The sequence below is a fragment of the Dermacentor albipictus genome, chromosome 6 (genome assembly GCF_038994185.2).
Source record: "Dermacentor albipictus isolate Rhodes 1998 colony chromosome 6, USDA_Dalb.pri_finalv2, whole genome shotgun sequence".
NCBI lineage: Eukaryota > Metazoa > Arthropoda > Arachnida > Ixodida > Ixodidae > Dermacentor > Dermacentor albipictus.
This window is the reverse complement of record NC_091826.1, coordinates 65,197,656-65,223,939: the sequence shown is the minus strand read 5'-3', so window position 1 is coordinate 65,223,939 and position 26,284 is coordinate 65,197,656. Positions and strand designations below refer to the sequence as shown.

General features: G+C 41.5%; 2 protein-coding genes across 9 annotated transcripts in view; one reads left to right on the top strand and one right to left on the bottom strand.

Annotated features, from left to right (window-relative positions):
* Positions 1-10,306, top strand: part of LOC135912314 (zinc finger protein 596-like) — an 83,933-nt gene extending 73,627 nt beyond the window's left edge. The window contains exon 6 of the mRNA XM_070540739.1: positions 10,198-10,306. The gene's annotated coding sequence lies outside the window, so the exon portion shown is untranslated. The remainder of the gene's footprint in view (positions 1-10,197) is intronic.
* Positions 6,434-26,284, bottom strand: part of LOC135912319 (zinc finger protein 84-like) — a 58,157-nt gene continuing 38,306 nt past the window's right edge. For 5 of the 8 annotated variants that reach the window (XM_070540724.1, XM_070540723.1, XM_070540725.1 and 2 more), the window contains 3 exons: positions 18,323-18,445; positions 10,172-10,490; positions 6,434-7,302 (listed from right to left, as the gene is read on the bottom strand). In XM_070540724.1, the coding sequence (XP_070396825.1) occupies positions 7,297-7,302; positions 10,172-10,490; positions 18,323-18,445 (448 nt within the window). In that variant the 3' untranslated portion in view covers positions 6,434-7,296. Of the gene's footprint in view, positions 7,303-10,171; positions 10,491-18,322; positions 18,446-23,675; positions 24,598-25,550; positions 25,618-26,284 lie in introns of those variants that run through there. The other 3 variants (XM_065444720.2, XM_070540727.1, XM_065444724.2) reach the window with 2 other exon arrangements.

Genomic DNA, 26,284 nt, shown 5'->3' with positions numbered 1-26,284 from the left:
GGCAAGACAAAGCACCGTGCACAAGACAAGAACAAAAGAAGAGAAAAGGAAATGCAGAAACGGCATCATATCCCTGTCCTGTGCACTATGCTTACTGCCACTGCGAATGGGACACTCGTCTAAATTCCCACACTTACTGCGTTTACTCGAATCTGGGCCAATGTAGTTCTTCGGAAAAGCCCCAACACAAAGCTAGTGGGGTGACCTTGATTTAAGAATGCAATTCAGAGAGTGCGCTGGAAGGGTTCGATATGGCTAATTGGAGAGTTAGTCACAAATTAACAGTCCACTTAAAGGGCCCCTCACCAGATCAGGACATTTTGAGCTGACAAGCACAGTGCATACAATGCGCATCAACGCTCGTGCCTTCTAAGTATTACATCACTACGCACAGCAGAAAGAGCTGAAATTTGAAACCAAATGGCTTTTGCCCTTCTTGCAGGCGCGATGCTCCTAGCTGGAGGGGTGACATATATGCACAGGTGCTCCTACGTACGTGTATGTGCTGTGACGTCGTTCACAGTGACACGCGACTTCAAGAAATATTGAAGGCAACATCTGTTATTTGTGTAATCTGTTGCTTCAGTAGACAAATTATAACTTAGAGAAACAATAAACACAAACCGAATGTCTGCATGTTTTTGTTTTACTTCATACCGTAGCAAGAAAGATGTACTTCTGTTTCGTCTCCTTGTTCCCACATTGTTCACTGGCACGCGCAGACAAGAAAACTGTCACTTTCTACCGTGCTCCAGCATGCAATCATGCTCTGTGATCTATTTGTCTGCCTCAGTGTTTGTGTAGCACTGACTTATACCACTAGCCAAGTGTTCTCATGAACAATGTGCATAATCGTGCGCTACGCGTAACGAGACGAAGACAACAGCTTGCGTATGACCCCGTCAGTGGAAGCGTGCCACACAGCAAGGAAGGGAAAAAAAAGAAGAGGAGGCAGAACCTGTGACATATACGTCACGGGATCCTTGGGCTCCAACATGGGAGAATGCAGGGAAGGAATTTCACTTGAGGAGACTAGACAGGGCAAGTGGAGAGACTTATTTGTTGGCGGTGACGCTCTCCTCCGAAATCATGGGTTACCAGCTCTGAAATATTTTTATCTCGGCTATTAATGAACCAGTTTGAAAAACTCTTGTGGTAGAATGCTCTCTAGAGGGCACGTAATAACTTCCAGCATATAACCGAAATTTTCCATGTGGCCTGGTGAGGGGCCCTTTAGGGAAGGCCAACGGAGATGCTATGCCAAGTGGACACCCAAGGAAGATAATAAGACAGGCGGCAAACTAGATATCTACACGGAAGCAAATTCTCAAAACATTGTGTGACCATCTGGGAGCTTAGAATCAAAATTCAGATGCGCAGAAATAACAATATGAAAACATTGTCAGTGCAGCCATCCATTATAGATGACTGGCAACTTTAATGCTATTAACGATCTATCTTATGATTGGTATGTAATTGTTGATGATATGTTTTATACAATGATAATTATTATCCACAACAGGTTTACTATCACTGAATCAGCGCCACCCTTCCCTTTGCTGACCTTTGAATTTTTGGTTTCAGTTTATAACTAAGCAGCCCAACCTAGATTTGAGTAAACACTCAAATCTAGGTTGTGAGCTGATTTTTTTTTTTGCTTCTCCCTTGTCCGTTCAAGTCACAGAAAAAGGCCTGCTAAAGTGTTTACACAGTGGCAACATGGCAAACAAAGCAATCTTAGTTTGTTCATAGCAGTTTCAGGTACATGTGGCCGGACACATTTGGTTTCACCACTCGACGTTGGCACACTTTGCTGACAGCATGGATATACAACACTTTACCCAGTGTTTCGGCTGGTACAGTTCAGCATGGTCAATAAAGCCCAGACATGAGCATAGTCTTGTTCAGATGTTAAGCATTTTGACATTACAAGCTTTCACACACTGAAAGACAGAAGTGTACATCTGACATGGCTACAAAATAATGCACAATCAAAATGACAAAATTTAAGAACAGAACACAAAATTTCTGCATATTGACACAAGTGTATTCAGGGCATTTATGCCACGCAGTATGTCCAGATTACTACAGCTACTTAGCAGCGAATTTTGTTGTGCCCATTTTTCCTGACCCTCGGGTAGTATTGAAGACAGGGCATGTCTTAAATGGAACGTCACACAGCCGTTTATGCAAGTGAATGAAAGGTGGAATGCATGTTCGTAGACAAGTGCCGCAAGCAATAATAATTCTGACAAAATGTCAGCCACAGTTATAGAGAATGGGGACATTAAAAAGCTAAGATTAAATGGGCGCTCAGTGTTCCTAATTTCATGCACCATGCTGTGCCGGTTCTGCGTGTACAGTTGAACCCACGTGAAAAAGCTGCTGCCCCGTCAACTTTTGTACGTGTTCCATGGTGAAATAATCCACTTAGTACAATGTCCCATTATCGGTTATAACGATGAAGTCTGGCTGCTGGGTGTCCGAGCCGAAAGGTAGTGAAATGCAAAATCCTTGAAAATAAAAAAAGAAAACGAGAAACTCGACCCGCTGCAAGATGGCCCACTGCTTCAACAGCCGCCGCGCTCTCATTTTCCAGCCTTCTCCGTGCACCTCTCTCCTGTCCCCCTTTTACTGCCTGCGCCAAACATGAATGGGCTGTGCCCATAGTTCTATGCCATGCCACCCTCCGAAACACGAATAGACCGCGCCAACTGCACCGCTCCCAAATTGCTCACATGTTGCTCACTAGCTCCTCATTCAGCGCAGTTCTGCAAACAGCTTAATCGCTCGCATTCGTCTTTGTTGGTTGCGTTGAAATCATTCCTGGCCACATGGTTTCTCAGCCTCGTTTGACTCGCCACCGAAATGAAAGATAGCTGATTCACCTGCTGATCACCGGCAATGCATGGTGTTGCCGGCGAAAAGAAAACGCACAACTATCAATTTGGAAACTAAGTGCTTCTAACCAATGAGGCCATCGTCGCGAACGTGCTTGCATAGAATAGCAACGGTACACGACAGTAGCGATGATGTAGTAGGGCAGGCCGCCTCAAAATTGTCCTCACAGGAGGCCCTGCAGATGATTCAGTCACTCCGGGGCGTCGTTTTCGTGAGGAACCTCCCGCTGCACTACGTGGAGCACCTGGATGCCTAGGAGAAGGATGTCGGCGAGCTTCTATAAAGCAAACAAGGCTGACAGACATCGGGTTTTCTCGTGCAAGCCAGTGAGAACTATGTGGTGAGGTACTTGTGGTGATCTCGCCTCAGCATTTCTTTTGGATTCCTCAAGCTGACAGGCTGCCGCGGCAACCTTCTCACATATTTAGAAGGCCCCTTTTGGGCACACCAAAGCGATGCCTCAGTGGTGCTCACATATCGCTCGCCACCCTTGACCGCTCTTTGCAGTTGTTATAGCAGCGCCATTCTTTAACGCCGAAAGCCACAGCTTGTTAGACGCGATCGGAGAGCCCAGGAAGCAATTAAACTAGTGAACACAATTAGCAGCTGGATGGAGAAAGGTGGTTGGGATGGGCACTGGCCTCCCCACCATTATAGTTTTCTCACATCAGCTCTGCCATCCCCCTATTTTGATTTTTCAATGCAACCCAGGTATAACAATTATCGGTTATAACAATAGAATTTTCATGGTACTTGAATATTGTTATAAGTGGGGTTGACTGTAATGTGAAATTTGTAACAACACAACCCATAATTTGAATCCACAATGAATTTTACGTATTAATCCCAAGTGACCCCACCAATACCAACAAGGTAAACTACATCCTCTCAGATTGTGTACCTTTCGTTCACCTTATCACCTGTCCAGTCGTCACCCAGCCGAAGTGATGCTACGAGGTGTTTTACAACCACTACCTAAATGACAGGTCTCTCACAGGGCCTTATTGCAGGACTCCTGTAGTGCAGCTGCTACTCCAAGGCATTGTTTTATTCAACAGAGAGTTGTGCGATCAGTTGTGAAAGTATACGTCTTGTAATGCAAATGGTTGTGACCATGCCAGAGTGCATAAGGCACCTGCTTGAAGCATAAGCTTGCTTACTTCTCCCATTTAAATACAGCTCTTATACATACAGTAATACAGCAAGGCCAAATGAATGTCAGAGTGTGCTGTAGTGAAGTTACAAATACAGTGCAACAAGTGACCTGTGGACGCTATCTTCAATAATCGTAAACAGCAGCAATTCTCTCCTTTTCCCCAAAGCACACATACATGGAAGACTTGTATAAAAGGTGTTGTTTTTCTCTACATCATCTACCATCTCGACATGTTAACACACTAACACAACAATGACCATCACACAACTACAAAAGCTAGAGGTAGATTTCAACATGTGATAACTTAAGCGGAGATGCTACTCAGGAAAAACAATATATGTATTATTATTATTATTTGTACTAGAGATTTGAAAATACTGCCATTCATAGATATCTTTATGAAGATTTCAAATGTTGTTAGTTTTTCTGTAGCTGCTGCATTTTTCTAGTTGTGTACAACACAAGTGCAAAGTATAGTTATCTTTGGAGGCACTTCCTTGCGTAATGCTTTTTCACAAAAAGCATGATGCTGTAGCTTATTTAGCTCTTTGTAGACTGCAAAGTGCCGATATCTATCCAAACTATCGATCCAAAGTTTAACCATGCAAAAGAACATTAGTACGCTTCAACTAATTGTTTTCACAAACATATCAGAATAACCTTGTGCACTTATAATTGTCCCATACTAAAGAAATTTGGCATAAATTCTCCTTAACATATGCAGAATGCTGATATCTACTTAAAATTTCAATATCTCTCGGCAGTAGTTACAAAAGTACAAGGTTATATTTCATGGAATTGTGAAAAAAAAATGTTAGGTATCCTAAACTTTTTTTGCATAGTTTCAGTAATTGTACATGCTGTTTACGGTTTACAATGAGCTAAGTAAGCTACAGCATAATGCGTTTGTGAAAATTTTATACCCAAGAAAGTGCCTCCAAAGATTAATATATATTGCAGTTGTGTAGGACCTAACTAAAGAAAAATAGCAGCTAAAAAGCTAATGATAAATTTGAAATCTACATAAAAAGAACTGTATGAATAGCAGTATTTTCTAATCTCTTCTACAAATAAAATTTGACGATCACATTAGCATACACCAAAGAGGGTGAAGGTGAAATCCTGTGCGCTCTAGTGGCATTCATTAAATTGCATGCCATTCTAATTCAGATGTATTGTTACTTCTTATTACATACTTGTTTTTTCCATCAAAGGGGGTTCGAGTGCCTTAACTGACACTGCCTTAATTAACTTCACCCTAATTAATGCCAAAGGTCGTGGGTTCAAGTGCGTGAATTAAATCTATATTATTGAACTTTGCCTTATTTTGGGATAGTGAGTGGCGTCACAGCCAGCTGCAGAAGAAGACGACGATGAATGCGAGAGCAGTAGCACAAGCACGCGTCTGCGCGAGACAAGCTCACATGACTTTCTGTACTGCACGCCGCTTTTTCCAGACCAACGAGGCTATGAGCCACTTAAGGATTTCGCCTTAAGCCGTGATAGCCCTAGTACTCGCCATGGTGTCAAACGCTGCGATCATGATCAGCAACTCACAGACGGTAATCTACGGCTTCGCGTGTGGCCGTGTTTTGCGGAAAGTGGCCTGCATACTCCAAGTTTGTGACGACGGCGACTTGGCATCACCCTCGCAACCCCAAAATTCGACTGTCTTCCTATTCTGGACCCCAGCACACGAAAACGTACCACTCGCGGGCAATGAGGTGACCCATGCCGCGACTCGAGGTCTCCCGCGTCGCGCTGCTGCAGATTATGCAGCCACCGCCTCCGCCCCCGAGAGCGGGGCATCGAATTTGCTAGATCGGGACACTACGACACAAATGCAGCAACAAGGATCACAACGGGCGTGGGGCGATCGCCTGACCATGTTCAGAGACCTAACCCAATACTACAGACTCAAAAGACGTACATTTCCGCCACCGCATGATAAATTAAACAGGAACAAGGCCGTAACCTGACACTTGCTCCAAATCCACACCTACCCGGCCCCGCTGTCTTACATCACTGCTACCCGGGTTTATACCCAACTGATGCATGTAAGGCTCGCGGACAGAGAGCTACGCTGCAACACATGCTCTAGCAATGTGCCGGCAACAGTGGTACTGAAACATCACCTCCGTTTGCGACGCGTCCATAACCGCGTTTGTTACCAGAGTACAGTAAGCCTCCAGCTTGCTTCTTCCTGATGCGGCCCCAGCTGCGGGGGCTGCCGGGTACCTTCTCCGTCGCTGTCGCTGGGGGGCGGCTCTCAAAAGTTCGGAGTTGGAAGACCAGTTCTGGGCCGTCTGGCAAGCCAAAGATGCCGCCCTAGTCCAAGGACTTCGAGCCGTCACCTGATGCCACCACAACAAAAACTGGCAGACCATTTTTTAATAAAGATTTTTTTTCTCCAAGTAGCATCTCCCCTTAAACATGTAAATAGTACGATGAGGCTGCTGCATTCCAAGCGATTTGCATGGCAAATATGTAGTGACTTAACAAAGCGTTGAACTAGTTCACATTCCACATTTTCTTCCTACAGCGTCTTTCGCACCTATTTCCTCAAAGCAGACTAACACATCCTAAGAAGAAACGTCTTGCAAACAGCATTTTGTTACTGTTGACACAACAGCCTGCACCATACGCTAAGGCAGAGCCATAAACACCGTAAAGTAAAAAAATGCCATTTGTCAGCTATTTGGCATAAAACAATATATAAGCACAATTCGAAGAACTTTCTTTCTGTATTTCAGCTCTGTTCCATTTGGGCACTCGGAGCTAATGCTTTGTACAAGCCAACTCACCGGAATGGTAGCGTGAAAAAGGAAAAAAGTGAAAAAAGCAACAGAAATGTTAATTGTCTGTGTATACTACATCACCGAAAACAATGCAGGGGTGATGCGCCCTGCCTAAGCCTGCTGATATAAGCGCTCCATAATGGACAATGCAGCTGCTACAATGTTGGCAACAGCGAAAGGAGGGACAGTGGTGGCGACACTGGCTCTAACTGTGGAGAGTCCTGGTCCGCAGATTGTGGTGAGCACGCCTGCGGTAGTAGGTCATCGGAAAGGGCTTGCCCTGCTAGCTCTGGCGGCTGTGGCTGTGGCTTCGGCTGTGGCCCTGGCTGTCGACTTCGCTGAAGCTGTGCATGCAGTTGTGGAGCCCTGGTGGGCACACCCTTGCACTCTTTGAAGTGGCTGGCACGTTGGGACTGGGTTCGGAACAGTCGAAAGCACCGACTACATCTGCATGAATAGTTATGTCGACAGCATTAGACTAATACCAAAACGTTGACGTCAAGCACTGACGTCTACACAAAGCACTAACAACTTTCCTTCTCAAAGATGACGTGACTTTGTCCTTTTGTGAAAACTAAATATTTTTAATAGACCTGAACCTCGATATAATGAATACCTATATAACAAATATATTTAAAATGTTTCTCGCTGATAAGAGCATGTAAAGAATATATGCTGATAGTGAATATTGGATGTAACAAAGGTATTCTCAGGTCAGAGGCTACCTTGTGATAACCATTCACTTCTAAAAACACACATGAACATTCATTATGCATCACCTTTCTCCTCTGGTACTTGGGTTTCCTTTGTAGCAATTGCTACGAACGGGTGGATGTCTGATTTTCCCTTTATTCATTCATTATGTGTGTTCAAATGTTAGGTTATCAATACTGATTTATGCAATCAATATATGGTACGCAGATGTCAGCCCAAGCTCACAAAACTTAAATGCTTTCTATGATTGGCCATTACCGATGTAATCATCTAGTTACCATTCCAATTCCTATCATAATACCCCCTTGTTTCATGTATTGCATAGAGGGTATCACCTGAACAAGGGTAGTACCATGATACTGCCCTCGTTTTTGTACATGCTGCTTACATGAGTGTTACCTGTATCCATTCTGAATCAGCCATGTGCTTTTAGCCCATCCAAACTAGCAAATTCTCCCAATGCAAAAGGGAAGTAAATGCGATTAAGTCAAAGTGAGGTAAAAATACATCTATGAAGGCAACAACGCAGCAGCTGCTTCTGCAAATGTAAACAGTAAACCCTATCGTTAAAACAAAGTCGTCTTATTCAAATTATTCCATGCCCAAATGCATGCATTTTAGACTGGAATACCTGAAGCTGGTGAGCAGCGGGTTCTGCTTACTATGAAGAGAGCACAGGCAAAAGTTAAAATCTCGGGGTGCCTGAGCGGCAGCCTGGACTTTCATGTTTCTTCTGCCTAGCCAAAGACGCAGAGAGATTGAGTGTGTGGGTGCCAGCCAGTCGGAGCCTTCCTTGCGCCTTTCCTTCAAACGTGACATGGAGGAAGAAAAAACTGGTGTTCCGATGGTGTTAGAGCTTTGGCTCAAAACTTTGGCTAAAGGCATGAGGTGCCTGCACACACTCGGATAACTAAATAAACACGTTTCTTGTTGATCTAGATACTGATTCAGGTTGTTCTGATCATGAAAGTGAAGTGTGAGTGATATTAGGGTAAATGGGGTATATATTACACAGCTGTCTAACAGCTAGCCAATGCCTAATTTCAGCTGAATACTGCTTGTACTTGCATGAAATGGGTTTACATGCTTTTATTGAATTTCTTGATGATGTAACTGATGTTGAAAAAAAAGAAATGATGATTTGCAAAACTATGATACAGGCTGGCACAGTGCTGCGTGACTGTCGCATCACTGTGGGGATGCACAGTGCAGCCTAAACAGCTGTGGCATGTTGCCTTATGGAAACCTCACTGATTCTTGTGTACTTTCCAGTAAACCTTTGAGAAACTTAACTCGTCCTCAATCCATATGCACCTCATGACACCAGTACACTGACACGCCTCAGGTCGTGTTCACCACTCGGCATTTCCAAGTATCTTGGCAGCTGATTTTGACCAGAGACAGCACCATTACACCATCTTAAGTCAGAAAGAGGGAGAAAACTCTTTAATGAAACACAGAGAATGTTGCATCTCAAGTCAGAAGATGGCCCTTAGCAGCTTAAACGTTATGCACATAGGACACCACTGATCCCAATGCCCACTTGCATGTATTGTTGCCTTGGAGTGCAAGTGCTGACCAGTGCTTGGGTTTCACTAATGCCCTGTCAAAACTGCAGTACTCAAACTTTTTGCCACAGAATAAAATCTGCTCAATTCTTTAAGAATGAAACATGAAAATACTTCAAGGTAGTGTTTATTTTTCAGTGAAATGTGCGAAACACTGACAATAAGAATACTCAATGAAAATAAATATTTTGAAGACACTTTTTCAGAAATAGGTTGGTTGCCTGTGGGTAACACCCAGAGGGAGCATTCTGTAAACGTCCACTAAGCGGACTGTCCATTTCAGCGCAAAGTGTATGAATGAAGCTTGAGAGCTGGCACTGACTATTGGCACGTGCCTTGCAAGCTTCAAGTCCTACTTAATCAGTGTGCACTGAAATGAACAGTCTACTTAGTGGACATTAAACAATACCCCACCTCCCTTTTTCCCTGCCACAGGTAGAACAATATAAGCGCGCTTTGCCCCAAGTCACCTATTGCTTTGTGTGGAACTTGCACAGACAGTTCTTGTAAGATGTCCAACAGAGGTGTTCAACGCATTTCTTCTACTACGTTACCTGTATGATACCACAGCAGCCATCGATTTTGCATTGGTCTTTCTCCTCTGACCATGCCTTCAAAAGAAAGCGAGTCACACACTAAAGTTCTTCCTCCTCCTCTGTGTCCGCTCTAACCCAACAAATAATGTTTGCTGCTTATCATTCAGTGTTGGCCAAATACATTTAGCCGGAAACTGTGTACTCAAAAACGAAACTCGACAAAAAAGAATATTTTTCTGGCAACACTCATTCGAAAGGGTTAAACGATGCACCAGCATGTACAGAGTACACTGCGCTTAACTGGCAGCAGGTGATTGCGACTGCAGTATGCCAGAGCTGTGGCCCCTGAAATTCCACCCCAGGGAATACAAAAAGACACTTTGGCTGAGAGAGCCACAATGCACTACTGAAGTTTGTAAACACACCTACCACCACCAAAAAATTGATTGATCGACCAACCTACCCGAAAAATACATTGAAAAAATGTGTGCCCCTCACCTGTATGGCTTCTCTCCTGTGTGCAGGCGCATGTGACTGAAGAGGTCCGACTTCTGCGAAAAGGATGCATCGCAGTACACGCAGGAGAAGGGGCGCTCGCCTGTGTGGGTGCGCACGTGTCGCTTGAGGTTGGCGCTCTGGGCAAATGCGCTCGGGCACAGGTGGCACCGAAAGGGGCGCTCGCCCGTATGGGTACGCAGGTGCGTGGTCATACTCGAGCTGGCTGTGGTCACGTAGGCACACAGCCGGCAGGATCGCACACGGCCACGCACTGACACAAGCGACCGGGACAACTGTTGAGACCATGATGGAAAGGAGCCTGCGAAGTCACGGAAAGCACAAAAAGGGCAATGCTAACGAGATATTGCACAATAGATGGAACAAGGATGCTACACCTGGCAATCAAGCTGAATTGCTACATATCTAGGTTTGGTCGGTGGAGCCCGCTGTCCTGCAACGTTGCCAGCTCCCAGTTCAAACTTTATGAACAACCCAACTTTCAAAACAGAATGTATTTGCTATTCTTCCAAGCCATTGTTGAAGGAACAATTGAAAAATTACGTGAAGGCAACATGCACCAGGTTGACAGAGTGAATTAGAAGGCAAACTGAACTTATTGCACCAATCACTGAGCTTCCAAAGTTTCATAAATATGAGGCACTAATCATTCCTTCTGTAGTCCGACTTTGGTGCACGTTGCATGCAGCCTTTTACATAATGTTATTTTATTAGTTCTCTTTTCTTAAGTAAAATATTCATCAATTTGGCACAAATGAAATGTGGACATGTAACTGTTTGGCCAGCAATGTACTAATGTGAAATGCACATGTTATGGGTGATGGTATGAGAATGTTCTTAAAGGTAACAGCAACTACAATGCATTAATATACATTTCAAGCACATATGCAATCGCCTCTATGTTCACTTCTCATACCAAAGCAGCAGCTGGCATATTTCATTGTAGAAATTTATAGTACACAATGCTCTTTCTGACTCTGCAATTTAACTAAATTTTTTTTGCTCTCTCCGAGTTGAATGAATCTAAAACACACCAGTCCACTATTCTTTTTGTAATGCAGGAACCTCCACACTATATGCTGTACTGTGAACTTCACAAGGTTTTGTACCTTTATGACAACAAATATCTGGTAGACTGCCTGGAGCCCTTCATGAAAAAAAAAAGAGACGCCAACGAAAACAATGTTCATAAGAAGATCTAAAAGATGTACTGGCTCCCACATGCATACCTTGTTCACAAACACAATTTTATAGATATACACCCATTCATTGATGTTTTTGAGTAGTATATGCATCTCACATTGACGCATTGTAAATCTGCACATTCTACAATGTCTTGTATCATTCTCATCAGCCTATTAGGTCCAAATCAGGTTGAGAGCCTCTCCCAGCAATCTCCAGTTTCACCATCAATCCAGGTTCAGCCTACATCATCTCATGCTTGCAGTTTCAAATTTAATCACTCCATATAATCCTTTATTGCTCCTGAAATAGCTTGGGCACATTGAAGAAAATGAAGCTGCATTGCATACAGTCAAGCATTTCCTAAACTTTGTGTAGATTTTGGGTGATTCTTTAGGGTGCACAAAATGTCAAGTTATATGCGAAAGCTTAGGCTAGTTGGTTATTCATTTTCAGGCGGAACCAGCACTAAGGACGTGGACAAAGTTAAATGCACATTTACTTATTTTTTTTTCCATGTGCCTTCTATTTGTTTGTATCCTTAGCACTGTTTCTATTTGAATCAAATTAAACAGAGTAATTTGAATATAGTGAAACACCTAAATACACATTGGGTGTAATGAATGAGTTTCACCAGATGAAGCATAGAACGGAGCAGAGCCTATGCAATATGCAAGAGCACGTGTCGCATGTGTAAGGAAAAGTATAGAAGCATTAAGCTGAGATATAGCAATGCCTATGAAAATACCTCTGCTGTTCTTGTATCAGACGTAATGGAGTGCCTGCAAAAACTTAAGTAGATTTTGGGTTGTTAGTTCCAAAGACAAAGGGTGTGAGAACTATTCTATAGTCTTTGACGTACGAGTTGCTTGGATTTGCACACACCTCGATGACTTCTTCTGCCATAAAACCACTTTTTTTTCTTTCATTTACGTAATTTCCTTAGAAGGACAGGGCAGCAATTTGCAATTTCACTTGTTGCAAACTAGCCAAGCAGAGGTGGCAGCCAGTACACTTGCGTCACCATTAGAATGACACAACACTAAAAATGAAACTGTTGTGTCGAGTAACAGAACAAACAAGTTGATGCTTTCGAAGATGCTGGTGAGCTCCATTCCTGGCAATGCCCCGAAGTACACAACTTCTTGTACGTTTTCTAGAAGTGATGGACACATCTGTAACAGCACAGAGATCACTGTCAAAAGCTGGCATGAACACTAGCCACACATTCACACAAACCTTTCCGCCTTTGTGTCGACAAATATACACAGGTTTTGAACATTGTGCTACACTTAACAGTCTAACAGAATCTTAAATACGCATTACAAACAACTGTTCATTAATTCATGTAAAGCCTACTTCGTAAGACTGTAATAAGAAAATAGACCGCAGGGTCTAATTGGTTTGTGATCAGTGTCATAAGATGCTGTCACTAGTACTGCTGCTCATGACTGTATATAAAGATTAAGGACTAAACCACTACATTACTTCAATAGACACAATTGCACACAAACTATTGAAGAAAGGTGAATTCATTCTGAGAAATACTGCATCTACACTTACATCCATGTTTTTATCTGATAAAGCAGTTTTGTACCTCACACAAGTGCCTTGACAACATACAGGGTCCTGAGTATTTCGCTGCGCATGTTCAAAAAAAGTTTTTGCACTCACCCCTGCACTGTTCTTGCTCAAATTTCGCAAAACAATTGCATTTTGGTGTCGACTTCGTTTGGTATAACACTTGGCACAGTTATTGATTGCCTGGTGTTTAAGGAAAAAGTGCAAATTTGCCTGCATTTATGGGGATACGAGCTAAGGCCATGACGGTGCAAGCATAAACTTGTGTCGCCGCCTGTCGTCAAATGCAGAAAGCAGCGTTTCAGAGAGGGCTGCCCCGTGGTCCAAGAGTGGGCAACACCAGGCAGCCGTCCCTGAAATGCTGCTTTCTGCAGATGACGGCAGGCGGTGAGACAAGTTTATGCTTGGGATCGTTGCAGCAGCAGCTCGGATCCCCATAAACGCAGGTAAATTTACCCTTTTTCCTTAAAAATTAGGCAATTAACTGTGCCAAGTGTTATAGTAAACGAAGTCAACACCAAAATGCGATTGTTCTGCAAAATTTGAGCAAGAACAGTGCAGCGGTGAGTGCAAAAAGTTTTTTTGAACACGCGCAGCGAAATATTCAGGACCCTGTACATATGACAAGATTACCTAGTTCTGTTTTGATTTGTATGTTTCGTTAAACATCAGTTGGAATTCAGCACTTCGTCATATGTGTCTCTTTCATGATGCGTCCATGGCATAGTGGTGGGTGAATTATTATTATCAATGCTTGCAGTCACCCAAATGTGCCAGAGACCATTTGCAGAGCTGTATGCAAAAACAAGAACCCAATACCAACCTCAGAACATATCACCATCACGGAGACAAATATCTGTAACACCATGAGGGCAAATGTGTCATCCTTGGTGGTAGGTTCATATTCACTTTACATTCATGGCTACCAAAATATATATATATGTATATATATATAAGCTACTTAACTTTCAAATTGTGCTGGCCAACTTGGATACTAACACATTTTCGTAGTGCTCACACAAAAGAGGACAAAGCACACATTGAGCATAAATTGAATTGCATGTCCTTGTAACTCTCACTCACATCATCATAAATTTAATTTGGTGTCAAATACGAAAAAAAAAAATGCGCACAAAGTTGCAAAATTGAAACAAGCAATTCTTGGCAATTATGATCAGCACTGTGTAGCACATGATGCAAGAACTAGAAAAAGAAAAGCCATCAACTTGAACAACATTTAGTGTTTACAAAACGGTTTCACTTAAGGAGTGAAATGTGCTGAAAGCCCACGCAACTTTTGACATTACAAAACATTAAACGATTCCAAAAGACTCATTTTTTATTGCATAAGAGCATCAGCAAACATAATTTATTTCACATTTAAATGCCCCGACTGAGCTAATAGGGAGAGGGAGCAATAAAAAAAATGAATGCAGACGATTTATATTTTATTACATGTAGAAATGTAGTGCAATAAACACACAAGGACATTCACACCAATTTATCGTGCCCTCTCCCCCCCTTTTTTGTTGCATTGAAAGGTGCCTAACAATTGAGTAATAGTTAGACTGATTAATGTGTGTAGTGGTAAAGCATAAAAGATTGCTCATTTTCATAGCATGTTCTTTCCACCTTCTTTCACCTTTTCTGTACATTATTGTGCATTTTTGTACAACTTGCTGAAAAAATTGGGTTCACAAACAGCAATAACATGACCTCCCACACATCCGAAAGCACATTCACGCACATGCTGGCAGGCGTAAACCTACAAATTGATGCCGAACAACAAGGAGATATTTGCATTAAAATTTTAAATTCAATTTAACTTGGCTTCACTAGTGATAACATGACAGAACTTCATGTCAACAGCTCACAGCTTTCAAAACTGAAGTGCCTATCAATCAAACAAAAATTATTTCTAGCACTAGCAAAGAGCTCTAGCCCGTAAGTCGAGGCCCACCCAACAACACAGGAAAGCAAAGATAAAAAGTGACAAAACAAGGCACCATCAAGGCACCACATGGCACCAAAACTAACACAGAAAGTGCTAATCACAAACGATTCTATGCCAACCTATCTATAACTGCTGGGAGAAGGCAATGTTAATTACTCTCTGAGTTTTTGTGCCTGTGATCAAACATTTTAAGTCAGTTATTCAAGAAATATGAAAGCAATATGGTCGCCACAAATGCTTATTTTAACAGACACAACTTTTATTCAATAGAAATGTCAATGTAATGTACACGTGATTCACACACCTGAGTGCATGGCAGATGCACCAGAATGCAAAGATTGCTAAGAAATCACAATCGATTACAGTCAGCATGACAGACAGTGGTACTGCAATAGGAGGTGTCTTGGGATGACCTATCTGCCTGTATGTCTATGTCTACATAATTATCTAATGAAAGATGCCACATTGGATGGCTCAATATTAATTACAATGCTTGAGATTCTTTACCAAGCAGAAGAATTTCAGCATGTAGCCATTCCTGAATCACTGCCCTTATGAAATTGGACTATTGTCACCAAGACCTGTAGCGTGACCCAGCACTGAGCCAAAAAATATAATAGCTTCTAAGCCAAGCCATTTTCTTACAAGACATCAGTAGCACTTGAGTTCAACAAAACACAACAATGAAAAAAAACATAGTGCAAGAAATTTCGAACTGCAATCAACTTCAATGGCAGCTTTTTTCCTTCTACCTGCATCCCGCTACACCACATGGAACACCAAAAGCAAGATGTAGGCATATTTTTTTTTTACTAATGATGCTTGACAGATACACTTGCGATCAGCAAAACATTAAAGACTAGAAGAATGGATCTACTAAAAACTGGAATATCTAGCCTCTGTTATAGTATTGTGTGTTCTAAAACAATTCTTCCATTTAATAACACACATCAGCACAAATACACCCGCGGAGACCGAATATGTCAGGGAAAAATTACAAAAATCTGGCATGCAACTACTGCCAAGAAAACAACACACACTGAATCTTAATTTATTTGCATTTCATGCTGTGATCTGTGCTAATGATGCAAAAACATAACGAAAAGCAGAAAGAAGAAGAAAGGGACAGTGGACCTAACAATCTGTTTGATCCTGTACCCTTTAGCATCAGTTATAGCGTCTGAAAGCTGCAGTAAGAAACCACTAGTCCAACACTTTTCTCTAGAATTAGTCGAGTTCAGTAGTGTCCAGTAAGGCACAGACTCTCTGGATGTTTGGGTAAAACAGTACGACAAGCAAAAGTGAGAACTGGCCTATGGACAGTGCAAGGTCATTGTCATTCAAAAGAAAGCTTTGGTCAGTATCCACTTTAGGCCAAAGTGTCCGATGTCAGAACATGTATCACATAACCTGTATTTCACCAGACATACCTGAGGCCAGGTTTGAAAGATGGAAATTCTTCAAGAATAAAGTGTTGACTGACCAATGCATTTTATATCATGTACATTTAAAAACCGACATAAAAAATATAATATACTATATATACTGCCAGCATTCATAATGTACTTCTACAAAATTTCCTGTGCACAAGTGTGAAGTGTAATTTGCAATATACCATCATCATGAGGGCTGTTTGGTTAGTCTTCAATATAAGCTAAAATAACAGAACTGAAATAGGGCTGTGAAAAGCAATGAAACAAATACATGTAACACAGGATAGCGCTTATCCCATGATATGTGTCTTTCTTTTTGTCCTAGTTTCAATTGCACTGTTTCAGCTTATATTGCAGTTTGCACGCCATCCAATTTTCACGTGAAGCACAAAGCTGAAAACAGATAACAAGGCAGTTGTCTATGACTAGAAAATCACACTGAAAGGGTAAATTTTACCCGCAGATCTTTTGAACGTGTCACAAACACGTCCAAAGTAATAAGTGCAAGTTTTTCATATTATAAGGTGAATACATTCGAAGCATTGACATGAGGGCCACCATAATGATAATAGATTATTCACAACTGAAGGCTATGGCTTGTGCCAATAAAAGTTCACTTGTGAGCGAGCACTATTATATTTATTGTGTTCTATGCAAATGAAGGTAGACGACCTTACAGGGCTACAACACACAGGGCTAAATCTCACATCAGCCTCAGATCAGATTTGATGATTTCACTCAACCTCAATCTCATCCTATAAGGGTGAGATGCTTTCAGGAGACTTCGCCTCTCCTTTCTTTAGGCCATCGGCAACCTCACCTTCATATCATCTCAACCTCATTATCGAAGGTGAGGTCAGGTTCTTTGACCTTATTCTCATTTTGTGAGTATAACATCGAGTTTTCAGTTAAATGCATTTGTATTCCCATGCGTAAACCTATGCAGACATGTATTGATGCCTCTGATACATGTGGCTCCAGAGCCAAGATAAAGCAAATATAAAAATTCATGAATACACTTGCTCAATATGAGGTTTTGGTTGCAAAGCATGCTATGACAAGGTATCTCATGGCTTACGTAAGGTATACATAAATTTGGGCATATTTTGATAAATGTCATAGTTCACATAAGAAAAACATTGACTGAGTACTGCCAACTCATCAATTTTGGGCTGCAGAAAATTTTGATCGCACAATTCAACCACACTGGACATTCAATTTCACACATCCTCAAATGCAGGCTTAAAGTTGAGGTCAAAATTGTGGGCCTCCCACACAGAAATTTAAGATGGCAGCCTCACCTCAACCTCACAATATGCCGCAACCTCATCTAAGTCTGTGAAGTTGAGACTTCATTTAGATCGAGATCGAGACTTCCTCTTTGAAGCTATATAGTCACGCAGTGCTAATCTTTACAGCAGATAATATTCACCAGACTGCCTGACACATGTCACATCCATGTAGCACACTGACTGTCAATAACCAAGCCTGGTGCCGTCAGCAGCGCAACTAACATGCTTCCATCTCAGTGAGCATGGTTCACATTGCACATAAAAGGTTGCTCAGTTTGAAGGGCACACACCAAAGCTGCATGGGTTCCAAGCCAGGGAGCTCAGTACACGGACTGGTGTATCAGAAAAGGTTGTGAAGAGATCAAGACGGTCACAGTCGCAAAAGAAAGTGAAGTCCTTGCACACACAAAAACACCTGACACATAAAGGTCCTGATGAACCTTTATGTGGTTAGCCCCCCACAGTGCATTCTCTTTAAAATAACCTTTCAATTTTTTTCGCTCCCGGCTGTGAAAGACTGTCTAGTTGTGTATGCATGTATGTTGCAGCAGTTCATTCTGTGTTTTAAACTTAGAGCTACAAGTGAGGCATTTGAACAACTCTTGGTACCGATGAGTGAATACGTGGCTGCGAAGGTTGCTTGGGTGTGCAAAGGCACGTGGGCAGTGTGGACACTGGTATGGTTTCTCGCCTGTGTGTGTCCGCAGGTGTGCCACCATGTTGTAGGAGCTCTTGGTGGCATAGCTGCACATCTTGCACAAGCGCACCTTGTCCACGATGGTAAACAACGATGAGGCACCAGTTTTGCTTGTCCCTGGGAGAACAGTGCGCAGGGTGTAAGCAGTACAGAATGTTTCCCACAGCTTGGTGCACTGTGACATTTGATATGCAGTGAAAGGTGCAAGTGTGCATCTAACTTTGGATACAAATACTCTAATTTTCAACCCTAACGAATCCTCAATTGTAACATCCACTCCGATCGCAATATTTTAGTATATAAGAAATGTGACACCCTTAGTTGTTCCCTATCATACTTTCATTGTAAGTGAGGAAAGTAACAATTTTTTATCACTGGAAGAAAGAAAAGATAAAACTGCGAGGTTGCTGTAGGGCATTATTTGGACACCATTTAGGTGGTGTCCAACGATGAGAAATTCCTGCCACTTCAGGGAGCTTCTGCTAACTGCACTACAGGAAAGCAGCACAACCTTCGAGATATGAAGTTCAAGTTTGTGATTGGGGAGGGAGAGGTGAATTTGAACATCACTTTTTGCAGTTTTAGTTCTGTATGCAATTCTAATGCAAATGTCCTGCTTAAATAAATTTTAAGGGGAGAAGGAAATCACATTAGAATTGTATAAGTACAGCACCTCTGTGGCCTCTGCATTCTGTCTATGCACAAAGATGACATGAGTGATGTAGAGTCAACATCAAATGTTAACAGGAGCATGGGTTCATGAAAATTATCAACTTGTGCTCTGTTAAAGCATGTTGCTTCTAGCTGAATACATCACTGTGTAGGTCACACACATTACTGTGAACTGCTACTCTGAATACGAAGCAATGTGCTCAAGCTTTGCAAGAATCCAGCAAATGCCTTGTTTCCATAAAATTTTGATGCCAACAGCACAAGCCAGTGAAGGCACACTTTCACACATGCACAGGTCCCTGTTTCTCCATTTAGCCATATATTGACTAACTTGCCATCTCTTGGCTCAATGAACAGAAAATGAACAATGCTTCATACACAGCGGTAGCATATCTGGCAAGGAACAACATGCCAGCAGAGGTGCATAGATGCTATCTGAGAAAGTTAATAAATGAAAACACTTGCATAGTGCAGTCAAAATTGCATTTATGAATGTTGAATAACAAATGGCTTCACAATGCAGAAAATCAATGAAATAAAAGCAGCAATGACAAAGATGGAACAAAAAAGCAAGCCAATTTGCTACACAAAGCAGAAACTGAGCAACAGTGAAGGTGACAGATTAATATGAATATAATGCCCAAAAATGCAAGGAGAAGAGGAAATACATCATCAAGTGCACATTATCCAGTCAATGATAATAGTATCAATATGTCTGTTTCAGAGATGAAAAAAAAAAGGTACATAGTATATGGTGCTGCACACAACACATGAAGCTGATTATGGCTCACTTAAATTATGTGGCAAGCCCATACATGCCAATATACACTATAGCGCCATTACCCCCTGACGCACCTGCCAAGGATTTCGCCAAGTTTCGTTGCGCAAAAGCATAGCCTAATGTGCACAATGCCCCAAATCATATTGTATGAAAAAGGAGTCCTATACTTAGAAGAGCTTGCTATACAACTATTTTGTTCACATACTCTCAGAGCATTATAATTATCCAAAGAAGACACCCACATATGATATTCTGGCAGCAGCCAGCAAGTAATGCTGGTAATATTAGGTTAAAAAATGTGTTGACAGAGCATAAGCCACCAAGCACTTTTTCCATCAGCCCAGTACTGCACTCAAAGGATAATGTCACAAGAACCTTGTGGTAACGCATTGGCATAAAAAGAAGTTATGGAAGAAGCCATAAAATGTTTCAAGTCAGTATTTACAAGATATCTTAGTGCTTTGTGGTTTTTGAAATGCCATCGTAGGGGCATCTTAGACATCTATACCAGACTCTCCTTTAGTAAGTTTCATAATTAGTAACTATTACAAAAAATATGCTCAATAGTCCATCAGTGTAAGGGCAGGTTTGTGAGAAAGAAACAATACCTACTACAGAAGATGCTGGTCGAAGCACACAAAACAACAATACTACAATGCAGGTCAAAAGAAACGTAGAAGTGAACACCAGCATCAGTACCTATCTAACTAAAGAGAGCACCAGGAACTTAAACTATAGATTAAAAGATTCTGCAGAATTTCTTATGCTATTTTTCAGAATAGTCTCGGCATAAAGTACTTATTGACAATTGCAGGTTCTTTGGATAAAGCTCACACTGCTTCCAATTGACTGAATGCTGCAGCTACTTCACATTATGTCTGTTGTTCAAACTCTTCAGCGTATGCCAAACGTTTTACCATTGCCCCCTTAGTGTAGCTTTTTTTTAGTGTGCGTAATTAGTGAGTGGTAGGTGGCAAGCTACTCATCTCCAGCCTCCTATGTCAAAGCGCTAGAATGTCTTTAACGATAACCATTCCTCGCACCTTAGCTACCACCCTTTTTATTACCTGGCACTCCAGAACAAATTTTCATAACAATGTAGGTTGGGTGTCACTGAAGCCAGTGGGGAAGTATGAAAAAGAAAGTAAATGGAACAGAACTGTCACATTATTCCGGCTCACATGCTTTCCTGATGCCCCCCCCCCCCCCCCCTTGCCATCTCATAAAATGATGGGCTGACATTACTGCCCACTATTTTAGAATTGCTAGCAATTTGATTTGCGCCTCTCAATGCAGCACATGTTTTCACAGTCAATACACAGACATGGCACTCTGTACTTCAAGAACAGTCTCAAAACTTGACACCACATGTGTAAGGTCAACAGCACACAACAAAAGCCACCTGTGAAACAAGAAGCAAAAGAGCAAAAATGCCCTGTCCAAGGGACTGTTGCCGTCAATTTTAAACGAACATAGACACCAACTTTAGGCGCTCTCTTTTCTTTTTTCTACTTTAACACTTAATTTGTGCAGACTAAGAAAAGAAAAAATTGCTCATTCTGACAGCATTTGTACAGAGCAGCCTTTACGCTCACTGCGGAAAGAGACAGATCCAAACGTGATGCAACAGTGGTGCTCCAACCATGTTGCCTCACAAATTGCTATTAGTTTGGCTTCATACACATGTGCTAGTATGTTTATGCATAACACAGCAAATAAACGTTCACCTGATACCTGTACGTGTAACACATCATAATGTTCATGCATAATCTTTAAGCCTTGCTGGTAAACAATTAAAATCAAATATGTTTTAAGGAATGGGTAATTAATTATATGTCATGGTAGGCATAGACTTGTAGATGGAAAGTGAACAGTGAGAAGGTATTTGCATCAAAATTTTGTGCTGTGATAACTTTAACTCAGCATCACTAGAGGAGACTACGATAGGATTTCATATGAAACCTTGGCACTTTCAAAATGAATGTAGGTATTCAGCATACTAAAATATTTCATAGCACTACTTAAACAGAGTTCAACAATGCAATTCCATGCATGCTCAACCAACCAAGAAAACACAACAAAGTAAAATGGCAAAGTACCACACAAGAGAGCCAAGACAGGAAAGACTCATCACACATGTGTTTGCATCAATTTATTTATAGCCACTGGCAGGAGGTATGTATTAATTACCAATGAAGATGTCTTAAGATAATAATGAAAAAAAAATATGAAAAGAATATAAAAGACCACTTTTACCCAACAGGAACATTGATGAACAGAATGGAAGAACACAAGCGTACACAATGCTGTGCATATGTCAGTGCACAACCGATGCACTGATACGTGGATTATCAAGACATCGCAATCACATTCAGCATAACAGACAGTTTTACTGCCTTACAAGGTGTTGTTGAATTACCTGTTTGGCCTTTGAGAGTATTAGGCCATTGAAAGATGCTGCATTGGTTACCTCCATCCATACTGCTGCTTGAGGTTCTTCACCAGTTGCCAAAATTTCCATACATGGTTGTTTTTCCATTTCCACCCCAATGAAATGAGACCTTCATCACCGGGGACTTGTACTGTGACGTGGCACTACGCAGTTAGCGTTGCAGATCGTAAACCACCTGTATTGCAAAGCATGTGGAGTCAGACTTCTATGACTGCACTACTTGCATAGCTTCCACACCATTGTCCACTAAGAATGGGTGCGCAAATAGTTGAAATCTTGAATATGGATCAATTAGTTTTTGTTATTTGGTTCATATTCAGTAGGACAATTCACTATTCAAAGTTGTTGAATATCCATGAAATTTATTTCGAATATATATGAAAAACACTCATAGCAGTCTCAAAGGAGACAGAATGAGTGTAAAGACTCTTCCAAATGATTCTGCTACAGGAGCACTGCTGATGTTGCAGAGAGCTCAAGTTCATGAGCACACAGTGAGCAGATAACTCCTGGCAAATAATTTCCAGTCATTCAATAACAAAAGCTGCCTAAATGCGAGCCAATATAGAAATTTGTTCCGAGTTCTTATTTGGCCAGTCTCACAATGTTTGCATCCCTTTAAAACATGTGCACTTGTGTAGTATCACAACTCTCTGCTTCAATGAATAGAACACTGTACATGTAGTAAAATGTTGTTCCCTTTATTCGTTACCATTATTGCTATTGTGCCCCAGATAACTGAAGCAATTGTTTGACATTTACAAGCTCCTCAGTTCATTGAATGTCTAATTATAAATGCATTACATGCCTGCATCAATGTATACAGGCTTGACCTTTTTTCCTAACTAGCTACATACAAGCTTTGTATTTCATGTTACCTTAGATATGAGAAAATATTATGTATATTCGACTGAATACTTGGTGGCCATTTTTTTTTTTGAATATGTGTATTCAATTTGAACACCCCTACTGCCAAGTGTAAAATGGCGCATGGTGCGAATTTATTCTCTAGCATTAGTCGGCTTGAAGGGTTTCCAGTCACGCACAGACCCTCTGGCTATTCGGGTAAAACAGAGAGGTAACCAAAGTGTGAAGTGACCCATGCTTAGTGCTCAGCCATTGTCAATTTACCAAAAGCTTTGTTTAAAGTTCACTTACACCTTATGAGGCTAAAGTCAAAAGGCACACAACGTGACCAAGTATCTTGTTTTCCTCCAGACATGGTCAGGTTACAAACGTATACACGCTCAAAGCCTAGGGAATTGGTTGACCTATTTTATACTATGTACATTACGAAACACATGTCGAATCTACTGTCAGACTTCACATTATTTCACTTGTACAAGTTAAAACCCACGAACTACTTATGTGAAGTGCAGTTTACAATTAGGTTGTTTGCACGTAGACCACAAAGTTCAAGATTAGTAATGACAAGTAGACTGTTTGTAACTAGAAAATCCCACCGGAGGGATAAATTTTATTCAGAGATCCTTTGAATATACTACAAACATAACCAACAGCTGAATCTTCATGGCACTGCCATGAAGAGTGCAATATTTTTTTGAGCACATTGACAACAGTAACAAGTTGTCAATGTGTCAACAAGTTGAGTAACAAGTTGAGTAGCTTCATGAATATTCAACAGATTTTGTCTTTACAGCTAGTCACGCAATGCTTAGTTTACAGCAGCAAGGTGTGTCTGCCATGTATATCACATCCATGCAGCACACCGACTCTTCTTTTCATTAATAATCAACTCAGTGCTACCAGCAGTGCAGGTCAAATGCTCGCATCTCACTGAAAGTGGTTCACACAGAAAACAAAAGGCTACCCAGTATGAGAGGTGCACATCACAGCTTCTAGTAATAAAGACAGAGTGCTAAGTGTCACATCCTGCATATCAGAAGAGGTCCTAAAGAGAGAGGATACAGCTGCTGCAGAAAAAGGAATGGTGATCCTTCACTTGCAAGCACCTCACACTCTTTGTTACCAATAAATGTTTTTCATGTAGCTGGGTGCACTCTCTCTATCAATCACTTCTTTGTCCTCAGCTCTGGAACACTGTCTACTCGTGTTTGCGCATATGGTACAGTAGTTCGTACTGTGTTTTACAGCTGCAGCGGCAAGTGAGGCAGTCGAACGTCCCTTGGTTCCGATGGGTGAATGAGTGGCTATAAAGGTTCCTCGAGTGTTCAAAGGCTCGTGGACAGTGGGGACACTGGTATGGTTTCTTGCTTGCGTGATTCTGCAGGTGCAACACCATGCTGGGGTAGCTGATCGTAGCATATCTGCACAGCTTGCACAAGTGCATCTTTCCCAGGGTGGTGAACAGTGATGTGGCCTTGACACCAGTCTTCCTTGGCACTGAAAGAGCAACACACAGGGCATTAAAAAAAAACAAAAGGCTGTGCACAGCTTGATGCACCATAAGAGACAGCACAAGATGAAACGGTGTGCAGTGTAAGGCGCAGCTGTGCACATCACTTTAACTACACATGCCTTTATGAGCTTTGCTTACACAAAAAGGTGAGATGACTGATTTAGCCAGCATTAAAGCTTATGGGGGCACAGGCTAATGAAAATTATGAACTTTTGCTCTAGTGAAGCATGTTGCTTCAAATTGACTAGACAACTATGTAGGTCACACTGACTGCGGCAGAAAGAAAACTCCAAATACGAGGTCATGTGGCCAGGCTTTGTGGGAATCCAGCTTTTTCGCAAATCCTGCGTCTTAAACTTTTGATGCTGGCTGTACAAGACAGTGGAGGCACATCTTCACATACTCTGCTCTCCATTTAGCCATATACTGAATAACTCACCATTCTATGGCACAACATAGAAAAGATAATGTATGAAATAATGTATGAAATGTATAAGATAATGTATGAAAAGCTGCATCTACAAGTATAGCATACCTGGAAAAGAACAACACACTAGCAGATGTGCATAGATGCTATCAGAAAAAACAAGCAATAGGAAGTGTTTAGATTGCGCAGTCGCTGGTGGATGCATGAATGTTGCATAAGAAATGGCTTCACAATGCAAATAAGCAATAGAAGAAAAGCAGCTAGGGGACAAAGTCACTCAGCAACAACATAAACAAAACAAGAGGCAAGATAATTGCAGCATGAAGCAAGAACTGAGCAATGGTGAAGGTGACTGGTTAATATGAATGTAATGCCCAACAATGCAAAGGAGGACAGGAAATGTGTCACCAAGTGAACATTCTGTTTCCCAAACACTCAAAAAAAGCCTATATAGTGAACTTGTGAAATTGTTTCTGGTTCACACAAATTATGTAGTAAGTGTGTACATACTAATGCTCCAAAGCACCGTCACGCCCTGCGGCCTCTGCCAACACACAGGTCAGGCACAGGTGAGCACCTGGAGTTTCAAAACATGACACCATGTGCAACACACATACCAAGCTTTAAAGCATTTTGTTCTGCACTCACATACATGTAATGCATCTCAAGTCACATGCACAAAACGAAAAAGTGACAGTGCAATATTGTACAATCCAGCAAAAGTGTGACAAAAACATGTTTGAATATGAATGCCGTACATACCCCGCATAAGGGGGCGTGCTTTCTTTCTTTATATTTTGACAAGGGCGGCCTTTACATAGTGGGACTTTATCGTATTCCAAGTTTTTCGCCATGTGTGATACCCTTGATCACGATGTAACAGAAGAGGAAATGCTATTGTTTTCATAATTTTTTTGTTTCTACGACGTTCACTTTCTGTATGGACCACCGACACATACATATATTTTTTTCAACAATGAAGCTGTGACCATCTCCATGCCTGCTATGCTGCTTCATGTACACCAAATGCTTTAGTTTGAATGGTGTACCGTACGCTGTGAGACACTTTCTGCTAGCAGCTTCGTGCAACAATGTGACTGGTCAGACAAGCTCTAACCAGAGTGCTGCTTATCTTTTGAAATTTCTTCTGCTTTTTTTTTTCGTGAAATTTTGGCTGTAAAGTTGGGGGTGCAGCTCTTACACAAGTGTGGCTTTTACTTGAGTATATATGGTAACTGATCATT